This window comes from Aethina tumida, chromosome 7, assembly GCF_024364675.1.
Source record: "Aethina tumida isolate Nest 87 chromosome 7, icAetTumi1.1, whole genome shotgun sequence".
NCBI lineage: Eukaryota > Metazoa > Arthropoda > Insecta > Coleoptera > Nitidulidae > Aethina > Aethina tumida.
The window spans coordinates 14,896,589-14,918,323 of NC_065441.1; the positions used below are offsets into that span (position 1 = coordinate 14,896,589).

The 21,735-nt window shown below is 30.9% G+C and overlaps 3 protein-coding genes across 3 annotated transcripts in view; 1 reads left to right on the plus strand and 2 right to left on the minus strand.

Moving 5' to 3' along the window:
- LOC109602506 (uncharacterized) overlaps positions 1-21,735 on the minus strand; it is a 181,663-nt gene that overhangs the window by 80,125 nt on the left and 79,803 nt on the right. The gene's annotated exons all lie outside the window — the stretch shown is intronic.
- LOC109602495 (dynein light chain Tctex-type 3-like) lies at positions 561-908 on the minus strand. Its single transcript, XM_020018874.1, has one exon. It carries the CDS (start codon positions 906-908, stop codon positions 561-563), a length of 348 nt encoding a protein of 115 aa, XP_019874433.1.
- LOC109605826 (vesicular glutamate transporter 1) overlaps positions 4,147-21,735 on the plus strand; it is a 29,843-nt gene continuing 12,254 nt past the window's right edge. Inside the window, exons 1-2 of the mRNA XM_020022425.2 lie at positions 4,147-4,218; positions 4,537-4,684. Coding sequence (XP_019877984.2) covers positions 4,638-4,684 — 47 coding nt within the window. The 5' untranslated portion in view covers positions 4,147-4,218; positions 4,537-4,637. The remainder of the gene's footprint in view (positions 4,219-4,536; positions 4,685-21,735) is intronic.

Below are 21,735 nucleotides of genomic sequence, written 5' to 3' on the forward strand. Positions count from 1 at the left end.
TTGATGTTTTTTATTAAGAATTTAAATCAAAAAATCATTAATAGGAAGAGATTTCACACAGTTTAATAATTTGTGACACTTTGTGACACTAAAATCTTCACAATTTTCTTCAAATTTATATTAATTTATTTTAAAATAAATATTTATCATAACGGTATCTACTTTTTTTAATGTCTCAAGTTATTATTTAAAAAAATCATAATCGTATAATATTTAAAATGGGAAAAAACGGAGGATCACTAGCTAAGCAATGAAGGAGAGGGAGGTGGTAGTGGTGGAGGCAGTAGACATCCCCGTAAACGCCGTTTCAGTTTAGGTGTAACCGTGTGGAAATTATCGTCGGCGATAAGTCACTCTATGACTTCATCATCTCCGGTTAATAAACACTGAATCAACCCTCCGCTCCCCCAAAATGGAACTCTTCGATCCGATTCAATTCGACACGGTTTTTGACTACAATAATACGGAAAACTTCCTCGAACTTATTTATTTCACACTTGGAATACAAATCGATACTAAATACTATTGAAAACCATAATTTATTGTTAACATAAGTTTTTTTAAATGCTTACTAGAAAAACGGTAATGAAACAATCCATGTGGGGATTGTCATCGCATCTAACGTTGCAACTTCCGCCGGCATTTCCTCCGAAGTTGTAAACGTTGGCCGAATGGAACTGCGAACCGTTCCTCGCTGCGATCGAACAGGTGACTACATATTTATACGAGTCGCCCCAAAACGCCTTCAGTCCCTTCAAGCAGCTCTGCAAAATCAGTTTTCTCCAACAGTCCACGTGTCTCGCGTCGAATCTGTTCTTTCCCAAAATTCTGTATACGAGAGGACGCACGATGTTGGCCGCCTTTATTGGGTCGAACTTTTTAGGTTCTTCTAATTTTATTGCAGACATTGTTGTTGATGATGATAATCAAATTGTCAGATATACAACAGACTCAAATTGTTGTTACTTTTTGACATTTTTTGGTAATTGTTACCAACTTAAAAAAACTAATGTTTAAATTTCTAAATTAAATTTTATTTTCAATTTTATTTCGTTAATTTAAAGTACATTATGCAAAAATGTTTTGTTAGTTTAACAATATTATATATTATTTTGTAATTTTCACCAAAGGTCAAATAAAATCAAATAAAAAGTTTGGAATTTAAGAGCAAAATAATTATTAGTTTTAAATATATTTACAAGTATTGAAATAATTATTAATTATTTAAAAATTTCAATAACATGTTAAAAAATGATATAAATATACGTATTTTTTAAAAATATGATAAAAATTAATATTTTTAATTCTTAGTTCTTATAAACATGATTGTTTGATTATTGTTCATGTGTTTTCATAAAAAATATGAGATTATTGTGTTTTCTTTTTATTTTTTATTACCTTTTAAAATTTATTGATATAAATGTTCATAATGTTGAAATTTTAAAGATAATTTTATAAAATTTGTTTAGTTTTTATATATTTTTTGTGGGTTTAAAATGTCACAGTGATAAATTATTAATTAATAAAAATTAGTTACATTATGAAATGTCGGCTTTAATGAGCATTTTAGAATCCTGAGCATATTGTATATCTATACAAAAATAATAATTACTAAATATATATGGGTCAATATAGGAAATATTATAATTGATTTTCAAGATTAACAGAAACCACAATTCATGGATAACAAATGCATTTATATAATATAAAATAACAGAATAGCAATAATATTGAATTCTCTATAAAATAAATATAATATTATTTAAGCTTTTGTTTAAATGATTCAAGGAATATAGGATTAATTAATTCTATGTATGATATTAATATTATATTTAAATTTTATATAAAATATCATTTTGATATTGAAAATTTAAATTAAAGAAACATTTACAATATTTTATAGTACTGATAATTATTTAAATTATATAATTATTATCATTATTAACCAACTATTTCAATATTAAATGTTTTCGCTAATTTCAAAGTAATTTTATGAATGATAGATTAAAATAAATGAAAAAATTAAAGGTAAAATCAATAATGTATTAAATAACATATTCACTTATATTTTTCAAAGTTTATTAATTCACCTCTATAAAATCAATTAACATAATAATGTAGGTTGATTTTATAAAAAATAACGCATATTAATTTTTATTCGGTATAATTACCTTTTATTTAACTTAAATAATACGATAAATATAATTGTTTATTAAATACTATTAATTAAAATAAAATTTCATTTTGATTTAATTCAACTAATACCTTACAGAAAAATCTTAAAACAAATTTAGGTTTTGTGATTAGTAGTAAAATTTTTTTTTATTCTAAAAACATACTGTTTATTAAATTAAAAAATTGAATATTCTTAGAAATTATTAATTTTAAACTTTTACGTTTAATAAATATGAAAATGTTAATTAATATGTTGTAGAAATAATAAGTACCAGAAATTTTGGGTAAGTAGTAAAATAATCTAAGTTATAAAATAATTGATTTTACCATTGAAATATTATGTTAACTTTTATATAAATGAAAGAAAAAATGTAGAATTAATAATTTTCGACTCATAATATTGAAATTAAAATAAAATATTTTCATTTATATAAATTTAAATAAACATTGACATTATTTTTTAAGCATTGGTAATTTAAATAAGTCATATTTTATACTTTATATAAATAATAAACTAGTTGTTTATTTAAATTATATACTTATTATAAAATTAACTTCCTTTAATATTTTTTTCATAATTTTTGTAAATAAGTATTTTCGAATTATTCTATTTAATAACATAAAGAACTAATATTTGAATGAATGAATTTTTAAAAGCAATCAGAATTCGTCGATAAAATGTAAAATGGTACAAATGGTGTATAAAATTTATAATTATGATATATTTCAAAGTTAATTAATTCATCACTATAAAATCAATCAATATAATAATGTGGATTGATATATATTAATTTTAGTTTATATAATAACATTTTAGTCAAATATAACAATATATATTGAATTAAATAATAAATTTTATTGATTTTAGATTACTATTAATTGAAATAAAATGTCATTTTCATTTCAATCAAGAACAATGTATTCTCATTTTATAAAAAAATCTGAAAGCAAATACAGATAAAGTGATTAGTAGATATATTGCAAAATTTTCTTTTTTCTAATAACATACTGTTTATTTAAATTATATTTTTGATAATAAATTTAATATTTTCTTTTAGAATTTTATAATCTTAAACTTTAACTTTTAATAATAAAGTATATTATAAGTTGCAAAATGTGTCACATTTTCTGGTAAAAGAATCTTATTAACAGAATAATATTATTATTTTTCAGTTTTCAGTTGTTTTATTTATCTTTACAAAATTAATTAATAATATATTTACTTTAAAATTGTATTTTAAGTTTAATTTAAGTTTATTATTATTATTATTATCATTATTATATAATGCTGAAGATTTTTATACAAATATATTAAATATTTAAAGACATTTCAGAAATAATTTAAAAAATTATTATTATTATTATTAAAATATTGAAATTGAAATTATTACATAATGATTAGTATAAAGTACAAGTTTTAGCTTTTAATATTTCTAAAAATAATGTACGTTTCAGGACAAAGATTCCTTAATTGCTTATTATAACTGATTTGTTATCTTTTGTTTTTTAAAAACAATGATACAAATAGTGGGCGCCCGTTTTTCATCTTATCAAAGTCGGCAGGTAATGAAAACTCATTTGTCGAATTAAGTAAAACAAATTGCCCATTAAAAGAAAACAGTTTCGAGAGCGACGTGGAAAGTTTTTTCTTGCGTGGACGGGAACGTTCGCGAGCTAGAGAGGGTGAGTTCCAGCCAGCCGTTCAAAATTTACCTAAATCAGTTAATAAGATCTGTAAAACAATGAACGGGGCTTTCCAAAATGGCCGTTTTGCCTCGCGATTTTTCCCGTTACGAAATTGAAACAGTGTGCGGGCGTGTTGCGCCGCCCCCACGTCGGCGGTGGTTGGCGGCGGCCCTCCGGCCGAAAACAGTTGCGCCCCAAACGTCACACTCGCTACTGTGGCAGGGCTCCAATGGTGGCGGCGCCCGGGAGACGGCGCCGAGCCGCTCCGCAGTCCGGTCGCTGCCGCAAGTGCAGGCACGACGAGCCGAGACGCAACATCTACTGCTTGCTGAAATACACATCTGCTAACGTTCCACGGTGAGTACCAGATTTCTTCATTCCAAAAATTTTGCTCCCGCTTGCTCCGTTTAGATGATCTTCGGGTTCTTCTCTTCATTAATTGTGACCAAACTGATATTCCATTTTTTTCTTCCACAATCTATTTCAAAAATGAAGAAGAGCCAACCTCCAGCTTTGGAGCTGGATCAATGACTTAATTCCTTGCAAGTTTCTTCTAAACGGTTGACGTTGATACCGCCAAAAATATTTCCACACCAAAAATTTTTAGTTCTAAAGAGTGCCGCCATATTGTTAAAAGTATGGATCGATAATTTTGGGTCGTTCTTTATGTTTCAGATGGTGGATGTAACAGTGCTGAGAGTTGAAAACGAGGGTGATTAGTACTCGGTAGAGTTGTGGTGTCTTGTTGTGGTTCTTAATTTAATGTTCTGATTCGGATGCCCACCTTTGGTGCCATCGGAAAAAACACGCCGATAATGGGCTGGTAAGTGATGCCAACATTTACAATTGTTTCTACCATTTCCATGTACTTATTGATTTCCCTCCAATGCGACAATTGCTCCCTTGACTTTCATATTGCCATATTGCTTTTTGGTTTTTTATAACATATAAGTTACGAAATCGCTTCAAGGGTAATCAATAAATCGATGCGTTAACATCTATATCGCAAGAAGCAAAAAAATCATTTAATTCAATAATTTTCGTTTTTAGGTAATATTGCGCACACTCTTAGCCAATTTATTTTTTACACTTCCATCAAATTAGATACGGAAATCGCCAAATTTTGTTGATTTATTGAAAGAATAAATTAAAAAAAAAACTAGGTGTTATAAGAACAATTTATCTGTAAAATTGGACAAACATTAAAATAAATAAAATAATTTTCTTTAAATCAAGTTAAAATTAATAATTCTTAAATTTGAATACATTACAGTTATATTTTCTTCTAAAATCGAAAAATTTGGAACCAAAAAATATTTATCTTCTTCCAAATCAATAAAAGCCGGAGGTGTTATAAATACAATTTATCTGCAAAATTGAACAAACATTAAAATAAATAAAATTATTTTCTTTAAATCAAGTTAAAATTAATAATTTTTAAATTTGAAAACATTACAGTTTTATTTTCTTCTAGAATCGAATAATTTGGAACCAAAAAATATTTGTCTTCTTCCAAATCAATAAAAGCTGGACATTTTTATACAAATATATTGAAGATATTCGTTTTAAATTTTCGTAAATAAAATATTCAATTAAAAAGTGTAATAAATTTAATAATATGTATACAGGGTGATTCTGAAAAGTCTGTGGGGAATTCCACTACAAATTCTCAATGTGAAAATAAATCAATTTGACTAATCTTATCTTAGAAGAAAAGTTGTCTGTGTTTAAAATACACAGAGTCGAAGTTAATAATTTATTTTCAATACTGTTCATGGATATATTAAAATCAATGGTTTTCTTCAGATTCGTAACCAGTTAACATTTTAAAGTAACATCTCAAAATTTTCTTACTACTTACTTAAAGTACTTTTTAAAATTCATAAACAATTTTTAGTTAGTAGTAGTAGTTTTTTACTATGCATCCTTTAATTGCATTATTTTCTGAAATAATTAGAGAATTAATGAGAATATTATAAACATAATACGTAGAATAATAAATAAATATTATCATTGGAGGAATATATACAGTGAATTGAGAAAAAGATAGAGTGGTTTGAAAATGTATTATACACTTATACTGTAGTACCTTCTATGTCACACATCATATTTGAATTTCTAAAAAAAATCCCTGTATATCAAGTTTTATAAAGTTTAGACGTTTCTCTTAAAAAAATGTATTGAAAATAATTAATTTTGACTCCGTATATATCCATAATTGTCAATTTTTGCACTAAGGTAAGATAAACCAAATTGATCCATTTTTATCTCGGGAACTGGTGGGAGAATTCTCTCCCGTTATTTCGAGGGCACTCTGTATAATAGGTAATTAGATTTGTATTTAACTTCACACCTTTCGAAAATTAATTAATAAAATTCATATTTAACTTAATCAGAATTGGTGATACTTCAAATCTTTCAGGGACACTGTACAATAAATAATTAGATTTATATTTAAATTCAGACCTTTCGAGGACACTACTACTTACTAATCCCTTACTTTGATATTTTTGAATCTTTTTTTCTTTAAAATAAGAGGAAAAAAGAAAAATTTTGAGAAATATATTCACCAAAATCAAATATTAAATTTATATATTACTAAATTATTTAAAATAATAGATACTTTGCAATTTAGATGTATTTATTTCTTATCTTTTGAATCAATTTGGAAAGATAGTAATAAGATATATAATTTTTCGAATTTTTATTTAATAATTTAATTCAACATTTTGTATATTATCCGAAAACGTTTTCTAAATTCATTAGATTTATTTAAAATCATACAATTAAAGAAAAATTAATAATATTCTAATCTCTAAATTCATACAAGTATTTAAATATTTTTCTCTTATTTTTATTATGAAATTCAATTTACCCAGTGATTGGGTTGGAAGAAGACGAATATCATTCGGTCGTCGTTCATTCTACGTTTATCGTTCATCCGCTTTACTGTTACTGTTCAGTGGTTCTTGCCGATAGCGATTCTAATCCGGGATTTATGTTATTTCTCGATATACGATTATACCCCAAACTCACCGATCCCCGCTGCATCTTTCCAATTATTGCCGAACACAGACTTTTCCATGTATCTAAATAACCTTTATGTTCCTTCTTTCAATTTTTTTCAGTCGGTTTAAGTGACGTGCATTTGTTACAAGTAAAAACCTTAACTTATATGTCTATTGGGGAATTATAAAATGGTAATGATTGAATTTCCCTAGTCAGGGAGTAATAGACACGTTAATTAAATTCAATTATATTACTAAAATAGTTAACCTAATGGAATTGTCCATTTGGTATTGACTGAGAACAATCGAGTATTTTGTATCCATTGACAATTGTCCAATTAGATAAATTGATTCCAGTCAGCATTTAACTGGACATGATTTTTGCGCACAACGTCAAGCTATTTGTATCCATGATGCATTATTAGGGGATGTACCATTCCCTCGTAAATCACAAAGGAATAAACTAACTACGACATACTTATATGTAAGGAAGATAAAGTATTAGAAAATGAAATACCCTTATAAAAGCTTTTTCCTTTTTCTCTTCTCTCCATACTCGATTTATTACAATTTCATCTGTTACTTTAGTTTGTTTGAAGCTTCAGTCGATTTTGCTGCACACTTATATCGAGATATGATTTTTATTCTACAAATAAAATTAGCATGCAGATCGTCAAAAAAAATGGGGAATGAAAGGGGAATGGGATTTGGAGGGGGGACGAGGAGGCGAGTTGACAACAGGGGTTCATGCCATTAGTTTGTCTGGCAATCTCTTAATCAGGCCATTAGCGTGGATCTGCTTCGGTAAGCAGTTCACTTCTCACGAAAAGCCTATTATGATATTAGACAGCCCTTTTCTGCTATTATATCTCTACCACTTGAAACGTTTTTGCCAAACACCCAAAACATTCACAACTAACCGACTACGAGCCTTTGATCATACGCCTTCGGATTATAATTTTTTATCAAGCAAAATATTAATTAATGGTCGTTAAAATTTTTGATAAATTGAACAACGGCATAACTTCACTTTTGCCACTTTTATCACCGGGGAAGTAAATGTAATACAAGCCAGTAAAAGTAAGAGGGCAATAAATATTAATAAGCGAGGTGAAATAAATCATCACTTGTTGGTCGTATAAATTACGTTAAGTAATAGTAAAAGTATCATTTTACACAATGCCAGACTAACAAGCTTTCCTCAATGGCTTGTTATTTTTTATCACCCTGTCTTGGCATCCTTCCCGTTATTTATCTAAGAAATCGATTCGTCGGGAGCAATAAACCACTGAAATATACGATATTTCAGCGAGACAACCGACGGGGGAAGATAGTTTTTTCATAGCGGATGGGGCGATTCGAATTCGGGGTAGGCGCCAGACTATCGCGATAGTTCCATCAATGTATTGTGTTCCGGGACGGAATCCCGGCGCCGAAACGGGACGCGAAGGGAACTTTACTGTCTTTCTGTTTGCGTGGGTCTATGTCAAATGGGAAAAAGTCCAAGTTTTTTTCACTGGTTCATTAATATTTTCGTGATGTTTTCACTTCCAAAATGTTTAATTTTATTGAAGTTCTTGCGTCTCAACTTTCACTATTGAATTGAATGATTCTTTCTTATCTCTCATCACCTCTTTTTCAAATATAAAAACAAAACATACATTGGGTGATCGAGGAGAAAAATGTGAAGATAAGACCCCTTTAGTGGTGGCAAAAGAAACGGTCACGGGCTGACGTTATCACAAAGAAAGAACAACGCCGAGTGCTCTTTATAATAGAGAGTGTACAGTGTAAATTAGCATTTAGATTAAGTCCGTTCTTGGGAGATGAGAGTGAAAGAGAGTGAGAGACAAATGGCCTGGTTCATAGAACGGAGGTAAATCGCGGAACATTTACTTAATTGAAACGTCTGTGCACCAGGACAATTACGCCGAGTGTTAACGGACGATAATGTATTCATTTATCCATCCATCCAAGCACCCTTTTCCTCCCCCATCGCCTCTGCACTCGCGTCACATTGTTCCTAGCGTTCTGCACCCTTTCGCTGATGCTGCAATTGATTCAACACGGTTGTACCAATTTGACCAGCAACTTTAGAATAATAAAAAAAAGAGTAATCCATCAATTTGCGTATAGATTGACGTTCGACTGCGTCACGTTCGTAGCCACTTAGTAGACCATAATACACATAATATCGGCGGGTAAGTGAGAGGCGTCGCGACGCTAGAAAGAATACGTCACGTGACCGAATTACTCAATGAAGCTCGTATTAGCGTCGCCATCGGAAGACGTGCCGTGAATCAGACTGCTCCGCCACCCTGTTTCCCAACTTCTTTCTGTGAACCACATGCCATTACTATGTCCAAAATAAAATTCTTAATGGTAAAACGTTCGAACGATTGTATACCGGAACATTGAAACAAATTTATAAATTTATCTCTCAGAGGAGTTAAAGGTTTAGCGAATATTTAATATGATATCGGTTGTATAGATTAAATTAACATTAAATAATAACCATAACCAGCTTGATGTTAGTTGTCACAGTGATGAACAATGTTAAATAAACATTTTACTAATTTGGGGCGTATTGGTAAACCATGTCTACATGATGTTCACTAATTACTGTTTAACCTTTCATTAACTGCATGTATAGTAACTACGTGATGCCAACCGACAATTAGACAGTTTCACCGGAGATAGATCCTTAATAGGTTATGACATTGTCTAATATGGTCTTATTTATTGAATTAGAATAAACTAGGTTTAGTGCTTTATTCCACAATTTATTCTTCAATTTATTCCTTCAGTTTATTGATGTAATCTGCTTATTATAGGTACCACTTTTTCACTATTGTCGGGAACATTTTTATTTTTTGTTTAGATCAGATTAGATTATTTTAGTATATGTTTCTTACCAAATTTTGTTTATAATTTGTTAGTATTAAAAGTTATTATAAAATAAAACTTTCTTCCTTCCACTTAATCTTCCGGTAATTTATTGATTTATTGATTAAAAATTGAAGATCTCAGAAATTTCTTTTTATTATTTATCCTACTGATTATCTATTTTGTTCATGTAATTTTAAATTTAATAATATAATATTTTATACAGTTTGTTCCAAGATAGATGAGACAAGGGGTAAAATGATGAGGGATGAGATCTGTCATAGTCCAAAAATATAAAAATTGTCACTAATAAAACTCATTAATTTATAATGGAATTTTGTATCAAATTTTAGGAATATAATTTTTATTTTAATAAAATATATTTTTATTTCTTCACTTAAAAAATATAAGAATTTAAATTTAAGCACTGGTTAATAATTTTTATGGTTTGACTGGGACAATCATCAAGCTGAAAGTGAAGTAAAGGCATTTCTTAATTATTCAAGTGATATTATTTAAATTAATTTATGACGTAAAATAATCAAATACAAAATAGATCAATAATAAAATTATAAAAATAAAAATCATATTCCTGAAATTTGGTACCAAAGTAAAAAATTAATCCAGTAAAAATTGAATAAGTAAAAAATATTTGTTATATATTATATATTTAATAAAAATATTTAAAATAATTAAATTTAATTTTAAAACTTGTCTGATTTGTCTTCTTTTATTGTTTTTCTGGTTATGGGGATTAAGTTGGCAAATCTCTTTTATTTTTGACACAAGAGATCCATTTTATGGTCTTAATCATTTTTCATTTGTTTTCTGAATTCCTGAATAATCCATTTATTTTTCTACTTATTTTATATTTTCATATTTTAGAAAAACAAAATATATAACAAATATTGGATTCTGAATTTTTGCTTTGTGCTTTTTCTATACAAATAATTTTAGAAAATATTGTATTAATTCTTAGTTTACTTGAGAATTTGACTTTCTTCAGCTACCAAGACCTTTACAAATTAAAAGAACTAATTTAAAGTAAAAAATGAATAAGTAAAAAAAATGAAAAGAAATATTTCATATATATTATATGTTTAAACAGAATTTTTTTAATAAAAATATTATTTATTATTTTTTTAATAAAATAATATATTTTTTAATAAAATATTTAATTTTAGAACTTGACAGATTTGTTTTCTTTAATCATTTTTCATTTGCTTATTGAATTCCTGAATGATCCATTCCCTTTTTTACTTATTTTATATTTTCATATTTTAAAGAAATGAAATATATAGCAATTATTGGATTCTGAAACTAACTAAACTAAACTTTCTATACAAATAAATTTAGAGAATTGTACATAATTTAAAAAAATAATGTGTTGATTCTTAGAATTAACTTTCTTCAGCTACCAAGACCTGCACAAATTAAAATAACTAATTTATTCTATATAATGTTAATGAATAATTAAATTTAATTTCTTCAATTTGTCCGAAACACGTTCAAAAGACATTACAAACCTTGTCATGTCACGACAAATCCTAATCTGACAGACAAAGATATAAAATAATGAATGTAATGCCGTCGAGGGACTAAATGAGGACGGTGAAAATCGGACGTACCTAATCCCGTACGTGAAAAGTTATGTATTGACATTGACAATGCGGAGGGAAAGTATAGTACAAAATCGCCTAATAGGGTCTTGTTGAGTTGGCGAAGCATTTAATGCTTCTCTTGCAGATTTTCCAATCTATTGTTCACTTATGAACCTCCACTCAAAATCGATCTCACACTTAACTACTCTTCAGTCATACATAAACAATAGATATATTATACGTCTTTTTTTGGGGAGCGAAATTTGCTTCTTTGAACACATCGATATTGCATATTTCGAGTAATTAACCAGCATTAAGGTATTCATTATTACGTGAATACAAAACGGGTCCATTGAAGTTTCCCCGTATAGAATACAGTTGTAGGCTTTAATTAATTCCTTCAAAGGACCGATATCAGATTACAAAATTTCTAATTCGTGGTGTACGTTTCAGTCTTTTTACCCTCATTAATTATTACGTATTTTGTGGAATGGTACATTCATTGTTTAAGTCATCACGTCCAGAGAGAAGCCTTATGAAGGGGGCGAATTTAGAAAACACAAAAAAAGTTAATCAAGTAATTTATTCTTTCTTTCCTCCAAAGTTGATATTGATTAAGTTCGAACGACTGTTTAAAATGGGGAATTGTTCTCCCCAGTGACTCGACTTGCATTTTAAATTTCTAACGTCTTTATTCTAAATATGCAAATTTTTTGCCATCTGTATTTCCACACAGTTTTGTACGTTGAAATTTGTTGGATTTTTTCGAAATTCATACTTTTATTTCCGCTCAATTCATAAACAAAAGGGCTGGAGCCGAAGTAATACATTTTAAAAGGGAGGACAACTCACAGGGGTATATGTTAGGAGCGAGTACAAGTACAATACCCAATACACAATACACTTATGGTTAGTGGATTAGTAGTAGAGCGAACAGAGCAGAATGGAGGTGGAATCGATGGACCGTTGCTGTTCCTGTTGTTATCATCCACTCGAAAGTGTAATAAAAGTGTAATGCTCGTGCCGATCGCTAAGCAACGCGTCCGAACTTCACAACCTCCTTGTATATTGGCGGGTCGGCTTTGCCGGATTTAGTTCGCAATCCTCTGTACAATAAAGGAGATTTTCTTGTCGAGAGGAGTTTGAAGGGCCCGTGACTCAGTCTGCGCTCGCAGATTTATTTATAAACTCGCTGATCGTTCCGGCCTTCAATCATTTTTATAGTTCGGGGCTTCGTTCAATTCTATGGAGGATATCGGATCAAAACGGGATCGCTCTGTTGTGCTGTTATGACTATTTTAAATTGATACATCCAATTTGTTTGGTTTAATTGAAGCCGCATATTCATGTTCATGATTGATTCATGAGTCGGATGCGTTACCTTTCATCTTGAATCGTGCGAAAGAGGATATTAAACAGCAGTCCTGACCGAGGCGATATGAAGTGGAGCTCCCGTTCTTGGTCCTCCATCACGCTGTGTACTCACGAGATGGATCCGTACGCGTGTTGACTGCTCAAATATTTGTCTGATGCCAACGGGCGCCAATATCTACCGAACCTCGGGGTCAAAACGTTTATTGCATCACTGCTCGAACTACTTTCATTACATCTTGGATACACCCCCCTAATTTACATCAACAAACACAGTCTTTATTATAAGTCAAGTTATTGATCGGGTCTAGTTGTAGTTAATAAGAGTTATTATTGATTGAACATCACGAACTAATGAAGACTAACGAGAAAACTTTACACTTCCCCGCAATATCTGTTGATGGGAGACTGGAAAGTTATCATTCTTGCTTGAAAATATTAAATATCACTCTAAATTAACCGACTTTATGATTGATTAACATCAATTTAACCGAGACTCACAAAGCGAGGACGACAAAGTTTGCCCCTCTTTGTCTGGAAATAGAGCTGCATCAGCAAGAATCGAAACGCGAACGCAAAGGAGCACTTTGTCGCATCGGCAATAAACATGATTTTAATATGTTTGGGGGTGCATCGGTTTTGAAACGAAGCCCCACTAATGGAAAGCGAAGCCCCCCAAAATGGAGTGGAGAGACTCGGACGCAAATTGAGTTACGCTTTCCATACACTGTTGTTTACTCTCTTGGTTGACTAGTACGAGGGTTTTCCTGTTTTCAACCGCATAATTAAGTGATTTCACTCTAAACAATTGATTTAATTAAATCGCCTATTTTAGATCAACGCAGAATGCACATAATAAATTGGGGACATAGTAAAAAAACCTAAAATATGTGATAACATTGTGGGCCGACGTGAATGGTGGCGGTGAAAGACTGAATGACCGAATCCGCTGGTAATCCATCAGGAAATGATGCGAACGGGTCTTTCCGTACCCGTTCAAGTGTGATCGTGATAGACATCGTTCCCGGTGCGGTCCCCGGGGAAATCAGCTAAACCAGACTATCCCGCTTTGCCTCCTGTTGATACTCCTCCAGCATTTTTCCCAGATTTTACTAATGGCTTTTCGAATTACAACCCCTTATTGATTGCGGTTTGGGCACATTCAATTTACCGTGGTCGATACACCGCATAAATGAGAGACGCGTTTATTATAATTTTTACGTTCGTGGCGCAAAGCGTTTGATCCGGGCGGCAGATAAAAGAAGGGGTGGAAAAGGTTCGGTCAGTGCGATCCGTTATCTGGTAATGCGCTTTTTATACGTTTTTTTTTTTATCCGACTATCTCCGTCAATCAGCCGGTGCAATTCAAGACGATCCCGTTCCGGGACTCTTTCATTCATTCATTATTTCCGTTTTGTCACAATGGCCGGATTCTCGTAATGTCGAGGGGATCAAGTCTGGGGGGATTTACCAAAATATTATTCATACAATTTTTATATAGGCGACGAGGATTCATTCGGAATAGCAGCCGAAAATGACGTTCATCAAAGCTAACATGCTTAATTATTTGAAAACTATGTGTGGGTAGAAAATATAAAATTTTAATTTAGCTTAAGTGATACGGTTTCAACGGAACGAGATCCAAAACAATGGGTGAACATACATTGTGGCGTCTGCACAAAAGGGTATCGCCGTACCAGTTTAATCATGTTAATGGACACACACACAAACAGCAAATCGTGATTTCTTACATTCAAACTCTTTATTCCTGTTCAGCTCTTTCTTTTCCGGGGGTTTCACTTTTTTATCCTATAAAGAGGGAAACGAACCCAACAACTAGTCCCACTAAGTTAATGGACAATAGTTTTATCTTCATCCAAACACAAAAGCTTTAGTTAATCATTATTTGTTTGTAAAACACTTAAATATATTTTATAACTTATAAGTATTACGCAAACAACTGAATATAAAAGTAAAGCAAAGTAAAATTTTTTAGTTGAGGCTGTACATTTTCTATTTTGCATCGGAGTGCAATACAATCGAGCGTCGAACAAGGAAAAAGCGTGGCTTTTAAAGCTTTATGGTAGAGCCGCTCTAAACGTTTCTTTTAGTGGCACTCACCCTTTCCACCCTCAAATAAATGTGATACACTCTCTCCAAACGGATTTTATTTTCAACAAGTTTCAAGTTTTATTACGCAAATCAATTTATTCATCTACCACGAGTACAAATGGAGTAGACAAATGAACTGGTCTCAAGATGACGTGTGTGGAAGCACAGGGGTAAAAAGAATAATGACGGGGAAATGCAGTTTTTATGTTATCTTGGATGGACTTTATCGAAAGGGGCCGTTTCCTTCAGGAACTTTCCGTAGCTGAGAAAACAAATGTCGGTCGGTCGTACGTTTGGTCACTCAATGTGACTTCGACATCATCAATCAAGCTCTATTTGTTGTCCCCAGATTTCTAAAGCGCATGTACGGTATTGAAAAGTGTTTAAAAAATGTGAGCGTGCTAGTTGTGTATTCCGATGGTGTGTAGCAGATGAATATAATCGCGTAAAATTTTGTAGTGGAGAAAAGTTTGGACGCTATCACAAAAGGAAACGTGCACAATACGCCTTTGACCAATTTGGATTATTGGATTCTCTCGAAAAAAGCCCCGATAAGTCCATTATGCAAACTGTTTTACGTTGCGGGGGACGAAATTCGATGAAAGCTACTCCGTTGTTATTATATAATATTACTGTTGGTAAATTCACATGGTTAATTAACCAAACAAATACATTGGTAAAATATAAAGAGTAAAAGTTTTGTTGTTCGATTGTGCCCGAGGATAGACCCACTAATGACATCCTTTAAGGGTGACGGTACACATAATATCTTTGCGTATCCGTTCGCCTCATTTTTCAAGCATTCACTCCGCATAAAAGCCAGAATAATCGATCCAAAACGGGGAGGGTACGAAACGACAAAACGGCAAAACGAGACGAGACCTATTAATGATGTCATTTATGAATCATAATCTCACTCGATATATTCTCATCCGTATATCTGATAATTTTCACTGTTCCTCTTCATTTTTATAAGTTAAAAATTTGTTTGGCGGTCAATAAATCTAATTTACGTAGAAAAAATTAGTAAAAGTTTTCAAAACAACCATCAAAAGGTCATATTAAACACAAATTAAAGTATATGGAGGTACCTATTGATTTGTAAAACAGGAGTTTGTAGAGATATTTGCTCTAGTTTTTAATTAACCACTATAGCATGTTAAAAATGAATATTATAATCGGTATTATTTACCGTAATTTAAAATAAATAATAATAATAATAAATTAAATAAATATGTAACTATACTTTTTATGCGTGGGTGCTACCCTACCTTGAACCTAGTTTGAATGGAGTATAGATTTCATAATTACAGTATGTCCCTGAAAGCTCTATACAGAATTCTATCACCAATTTTTGATGTTAAAATAGACTGATTTACTTTATCTCATCTTACTAAAAATGTTGACAATTATGAAGATACTGGGTGTCAAAATTAATAATTTATTTTCAATTTTGATCATTTTTTATTAGTAGAAACGTGTCAACGTTATAAGACTTGGTATAAAGGGGTTATTTAATGTGAAAAATTCAAATATGTTAACAAATTTGATGTATGATGTAAAGGGCAGCACATATAGCCTATAGAACATTTGCAAATCGTTCCAACATTTTTGTCCTCCACTGTAGAAAAGATATTGAAACTAATTTATTAATTTTTGATAAAATTTTGTACAGATATTTATTGAACGCCCTGTAGTTATGAAGTCTTATATACTCCATTCAAACTAGGTATGGAGTAACGTAAACAAATTTTGTGTGGCTTGGTGATTATGTAAGAAAAATTTATTTTTTGTTTTCTTCTTCAATTTTTGGTAAAGGTTTTGGCAGTATTTATGGTCAATAATGATCATGGATACATTTCCATAATTAAAATTAAAGAATAATAAGAAAAAAAATAAGAAATACAAATATAAAAAACTGTTTTCTTAAATACAATTACTTATCCTCATCGAACTAACACAGTCGCGAAGTCATATAACAATTAACAATGCTCATCTTCTAAAATTTGAAAAAAATCAAAGCATATTCCCATAAAAGTATGGTTTTTACAGACCTATATTTTGTATCTAAAATTTGTTGAAGTCCTTAGACTCGTGTTATTTGGATATAACTGTAGAGTTGTTTCAAAGAAACGCAAGTAAATTTGTACAATAGATTTTAAAGCCTATTGTTTCCATCGGAAATGATTCAAATGCATTCGAAAGCTTGCTACTGTAACCGTCATCAGAAATTTCCAGTTCCAGAACGAGGGTGGCGTCCCGGTAAACAATAGTACGATTGTGTGAAAATTGATCCGGGATCCAGAAGGAAGAGTGGAGCGTTGATTAAAGAAGACAGTATCGGTCCATCACAATTACGTTTGTCGGACAGACACGGCGTTGACTTTCGAAAGATAAGGGCCGACCTCTGATTTTCGGCCCCCCCAGCTTCTAAATCCATTTCCTCTTCTCGGCACACTTTTACGGATTCAATTATCGACGCCCCTTTAAACGGATAATTAAAAATTATCGCGATGGCAACTTTCGTATAAATCCAAGCGGGATGAATATCAATTCGGGGGATGGGATTGATTCGATTTACTCTCAAATTCGAAATTCGATGTATCCAAATAACTTAGGTGAAATCAGTCCGATTGTTGTGCCACGGGTAAACGTAACGGTGAAGGGAAGCTGATTGAAAATTTCATAAAAACCGATTAAGGCCGAGATGAAAAGCATGATATCGCATCGGGAACAGTGTGCAAATATTAACTTTGATACGGGCTGCGACTTCATTAAGGGTTTCTGGGGTTGCATCGCTCGCATCATCGACTGTTTTAATAAAGAGTCCGTGCCACTCGAGTAATAACTGTAATAAAACATTTGTTACAAACGTGCGGGGGCGCCGGCACTGTGCGCCACCCCTATTTTAATATTAGATATCAAACATGATATGCGCCGCTGCGGGGGGGGGGGGGATGATTTAATGTAATGCCGCTTCCGAAATTTGTTAGCGCTGATTAAACAGAAATTTGATTCAGCAATTTTTATCGTGGAAGTCGATTAGTCTCCGGAAAACGGAGAAAATAAAAACGTGACCGTTGAAATAGTGAAAGTTACGGAAATTAATAAAATGTAAATGAACGGACCCGGCATCGACCTAGTAGGAAATAGAAGCGGGAACGATGGAATAGGAAAAGCCGTCGAGTGGAGACGTGGCGGCGTCTTTGGCGTCGGCGGCGGCGACGACTGGATGCGGCACGTGACCCACGGGAAAACTCGCTCCCGAGAGACGTGGAAATAATCCAGTCTAGTTCCGCGACCGACTTAGATATTAGCCAGAGTAGATATCACCACTAAACATCATTTTTTTCTCATTACAAAGTTTTCGTACGTTTTTCGCAACCCCAAATAGAGTTTGTGTGAACATATTTATTGAATATTGTGTTGTGCTTTCGGATTATACCTTTTTAATGCCTTTTATTAGGTCAGTAGATAATTTTCAAATAGTTATATATATATATATATATATATATATATATATATATATATATATATATATATATATAGTTATAGAGTTAAATGTGTATATTAGATGTATTAAATATTACTTTACTTAAAGAGACAATTATTGAATCAATTAGTTTTAATAATTATATGGGTTTCACTAAAAAATGTGTATAAAAACACATATTATACTATACTTTAGTCTTAAAATTGTTCTCAGAAAACAAGATTTTAACAAATTTTACTTTTAAGATCAATATTTGAATAAATTAAGATAAATAAAAATCATAAGTATCAGTAATTAAATGTATTATTTTTAAAAATAATATTTAAACCAAATTATAACTTTCAAAAACCATTTGTTTCCATAATAAGTAGTATATAATAGTAGAGTTTAGTCTTAAAATTATTCTTATAATGTAAGGTTTAACAAAAAAATATTACAAAATGCATTTTTGTGCATTTCTTTGTTTAAATATAAATTTTACTTTTAAAAACAATATTTGACTAAATTAATAGGGTTGAAAACTATTTGTTTTAATAATAAGTCAGTTTAATAGACGAATAAATAGTTTAATTTAGTTTTAAAATTGTTCTTACAATGTAAGGATAGACAAAAAATATTACAAAAATGCACTTAAGATTGTTTCAATAATAAGTCAGTTTAATAGACCAATAAATAGTTTACTTTGGCCTTAAAATTATTCTTACAATGTAAGGTTAGACAACAAAATATTACAAAATTCACTTAAGTAAATAAATTATAGTTTTAAGAACAATATTTGTCTAAATTAATAGGGTTGAAAACCATTTGTTTTAATAATAAGTCAGTTTAATAGTCAAATAAATTGTTTAGTTTAATCTTAAAATTATTCTTACAATGTAAGATTTGACAAAAAACATTATAAAATATATTTAAATCTGTTTAAAATATACATATAATAAATATAAATATACATTTTAATTTTAAGAATAATATTTGAACAAATTTATAGGGTTGAAAATCATTTATTTCAATAATAAGTCAGTTTAATAGGTAAATAAATAGTTTAGTCTAGTCTTAAAATTGTTTTAACAACGTAAGCTTTGAGAAAAAATACTACACATATCACTAAAGTTGATTTAAATATAAATTTCACTTTTAAGAACAATATTTGAACTAATTAATATGGTTGAAAACCATTTGTTTCAATAAAAAGTTAGTTTAATAGACAAATAAATAATTTAGTTTAGACTAAGAATTGTTCTTGCAATGTAAGGTTTGACCAAATATCACAAATGTACTTCACTATCACTTGTTTAAAAATAAATTTTACTTTAACAACAATATTTGAACAAATTAATAGGGTTGAAAATCATTCGTTTCAATAATAAGTCAGTTTAATAGAAAAATAAATAGTTTACTTTAGTCTTAAAATTGTTCTTACAATGTAAACTTTGAGAAAAAAATAATACAGATATCACTTAAGTTGATTTAAATATAAATTTCACTTTTAAGAACAATATTTACACAAATTAATAGAGTCGAAAACAATTTGTTTGAGTACAAAGTCAGTTTAATAGGTAAATAAATAGTTTAATTTAGTCTTAAAATATATAATTTTATAAAAATGTTATAAAATGCATTTAATTATTAAAATTTTAAATATAAATTTTACTTTTAAGAACAATATTTGACCTAATTAATAGGATTATAAACCATTTCTTTCAATAATAAGTCAGTTTAATAGGCAAATAAATAGTTTAATTTAGATTTAAAATTGTTCTTGCAATGTAAGGTTTGACAAAAAATGTCACAAAATGCACTAAAAGTTTGTTTAAATATAAATCCTACTTTTAAGAACAATATTTGACTAAATTAATAGGGTTGAAAACAATTTTTTTTTAATAATAAGTCAGCTTAATAGGCGAATAAATAGTTTAATTTAGTTTTAAAAGGTTTGACAAAAAATAAAAAATAAAATACTTTTAAGAAAAATGTTTTCTACAAATTAACAGGGTTAAAACCCATTTGTATATCATATATAATTTTAAAAATCACTAGTTTAAAAAACATACAGATAAATAGATGACTGATATAATAATTTAATCTTAAAATTACTCAATAATGTAAAATTTCAAGTCTGTGCAAGAACTAACATAAATTGATTACCACATATTCGAGCCAAGCTGATGAAAAGGTTATTTATAAACGAAGAACACTTGATGGTCATTAGGGAATTGAAAACGAAAAGAAAATCAAAGTGGTAGTACACACAACAGGTGGAGTGTTCGATTAGGACCTTAGTGAGTGGAGGTCTAAATAATAAATGCACTGGTGTCAACCTGTTGAGTACAGCACCCTCGGGGGAGACGAGAAGCGGGTGTGGGAATCGCAGGTGGTCGCGGAAAAGTCATAAATGTAATTGGCTGCTGAGTGTTTCCTGCGGCTGATATGAAAATTACCACTCGCCGCTCCGCTCACTAACAGATGATGATTTTTCCCTCCCCACTGCAACGCACTAATTCCAATTAATTTCTGACCGTACTTCCTAATTCCGTTTTTATTGCGAAAAACTCGGACGGCACGATTTAAATTCATTTTTATGTTGTAGATCACCTTTTTAATTTTGCACTTTGGTGAGGATTGGTTAAGCGTTTCAATTTAAAAAATTATGATGACGTCGGGGTAGTGGCGGTTATTATTATAAAATTTCTGGGACATAAATTTGCGTGACAAATATAATTTCGTGGAGAAGATCTCCGCGATATTTTAGAATCATGTCGCCGTTACTCATAAAACCGACTAAATCCGTGTTGAGCGTTGAGCGTGTCTCCTTGGGGAGTAAGAGACCGGCTCCATCCCGGGATTAAAACCGATACAGTCGGAAAAGAAGTTTAAAAGCGAGTAATCGTCTAGCTGGATTTCCCTCCAAATTGATATAAACGCGCAAAACTCGACGACGTAACGGCGAATTATGTCATTTGTGTTCATTATGGGGTTTGTTGCTTGTAATTTAAGTCTTCGAGGGGGTTTTATTTAAGGTTTAGGTGTCGGCGTAATCCCCGGATTGCCATTTTTGGCACGTACCGGCCCTCCAATCTCTGAGAAGAAACCTCACATTTATTTCTTAGTCTTTTTTACTATTGGTATTCGCAGCAACGAATTATTACGAGTAGAAGTTAATTAGGTCGATTAGCAGTCAAACACACGGAGATCGAGTGTCTTGAGTGCTGGGGTGATGAAAGGCGGACGTCTCGAAGAAGAGCGTGGAAATCAGAGAGGCAATATCTGCGAACACTCGACGTCAGTTGCCGGCGGCGAAAACAGCCCCCAACTGCTCCGTATTCATAACGGCTTAAGTGTCTCCCGCAATCAAATATCTGCACTTATCCGATGTTCGATGAATAATTTTTATTAAAATTATAGT